Consider the following 1,831-nt stretch of genomic DNA (forward strand, 5'->3'; position numbering starts at 1 on the left):
ATATAATACAAAGTAAATGTCAAAGTAAAAATTCTTATCAAGGATAGAGAAGCTCATTTCAAAATGATAAAGGGGTCAACTAATCAAGAGGACGTAACAAATCCTAAATGTTTATGCATTAATAACAGAGTCTGAAAACGTAAAGCAAGAATTGATAGATCTGCAAGAAGAAATGCACAAATCTACAATTACGGTCAAAGGTTTCAACATTCCTCTCTCAATAACTGATAGAAAAAGAAGACAAAAATCACTAAAGACATAGAAGGCTTTATCAACCAATTTGTGTGTCAATATCTATCAAGGGGGTCATTATCTTGGCTGTGATGATAGTTTCACCGTTGTATACAAATGTCAAAACTTATTTATACATTTTAAATATGTGCACTTTCATGTTAATCATACATCAATAAAGCTGTTTAAAAAACTCAATGTAAATCAAAGACACTCTGGAACATTTATAATCACTTACAAAACAAAGTCATAAAAACAGAATGAAAAAACAAAAAAGAATCAGAATTTCATACCTAGTGAATACTGGAAGCTGGGATTGAATAACCTGGACTCTGATCACAACTAGTAATAGTGTACTAAACATCAGGACAATGAGTTTTATTAGTGTCTGCAGCATAGAAAACGGAATACTACTCTTTCCACGGAGAAACTGACCAGCAGTAGAGCATAATAATGGCAAAGTATACTAGAAAAAAAAAAAAAATTTAAATAATGAATAACAATATACTACCATGTTTTCACAATATAGCACTTCCCACATACAACATTAGATACAAATTGACTATAATACGGAACAATTTGTGGAACTGGCAATGAATAAAAATGGAGACTAAATCAATAATCTTAACCAATAATGAATTATATTATATAATATTACTCTGTACTTTTCCAAATTGCCTAACAATTCCATTATTGAAACTGAAAAAGCAGTCCTTAAAAAATGAAGATGTCTTTAAAAAAGAAGAAGTTAAGTTTTAGTGGGTATGAGACAAAACATGCTTGTTCTACGCAAATTTTTGGTTTGACTTTCTAAATGAATTGGTAAACAGACTGATTTAAATAGATAAGACAGATTCTAAAGATAGATGTAGAAAATAAATATAATCTGATTCAACTAGGATAAACCAAAATAGCAATCAAAAAATTTATATTTCTCCTTACCCCCTGGGCAATAAACACTTCATACACACAGCAAATTCCCACCACTGTTATTCCTTGTTCTTTACACAATGTTGCAACAGCCACTAAAAATACTGTCAATGCAATTGGAGCCCACACTGCAATTTAAGAAAAGAAATAAATAAAACTTCACAAAAACAATTTTATGATAGTACAAAAATTAGACAACTACTAGATATTATGAAAAATCTTTACTTGTGATTCTATATCCACATTTGTGCTATTTCCCATTAACTTATACTTGATAATTTAAAATATTTTTAAATTTTGTAAGTAATTTTTCCTTTATATATTCAAAACAAAGCAAAACATCAAGATGTATAATTTGAACTAAAAAACATTTTTTTTTGGAAAGGGAAGTTATCTAACAAATTGTAACTTTTAAAACAAAGGAAGGGTGGGGGAAATTGGAGGAAATTACAGGTTTGAGTCATAATTAATGAACTATCAATATGAAAAGAAGATAAATACTTGAAACTACTGCATAGATTAGATATCTGTATAGATTATATCTGTACTTCAGGATAGATCCTGGAATTTTCCTTTTGATGATGAATGGAAAGCCATTCCTCTTCAATATGTCATACCTGGCATAGCAGAGCATATGACTGTCTGATTCAAACTGTCCAATACCAGTCCA

The 1,831-nt window shown here is 29.7% G+C and overlaps 1 protein-coding gene across 1 annotated transcript in view; it reads right to left on the minus strand.

The window, feature by feature from the left end:
• Nucleotides 1-1,831, minus strand: part of TMTC3 (transmembrane O-mannosyltransferase targeting cadherins 3) — a gene marked incomplete at its 5' end in the record, with an annotated part of 42,404 nt that overhangs the window by 37,489 nt on the left and 3,084 nt on the right. Inside the window, 3 exons of the mRNA XM_004391076.2 lie at nucleotides 193-224; nucleotides 502-697; nucleotides 1,174-1,289. Of these exons, the coding sequence (XP_004391133.1) occupies nucleotides 193-224; nucleotides 502-697; nucleotides 1,174-1,289 (344 nt within the window). The remainder of the gene's footprint in view (nucleotides 1-192; nucleotides 225-501; nucleotides 698-1,173; nucleotides 1,290-1,831) is intronic.

The sequence above is a fragment of the Trichechus manatus genome, unplaced genomic scaffold (genome assembly GCF_000243295.1).
Source record: "Trichechus manatus latirostris isolate Lorelei unplaced genomic scaffold, TriManLat1.0 scaffold00434, whole genome shotgun sequence".
Taxonomy (NCBI): domain Eukaryota; kingdom Metazoa; phylum Chordata; class Mammalia; order Sirenia; family Trichechidae; genus Trichechus; species Trichechus manatus.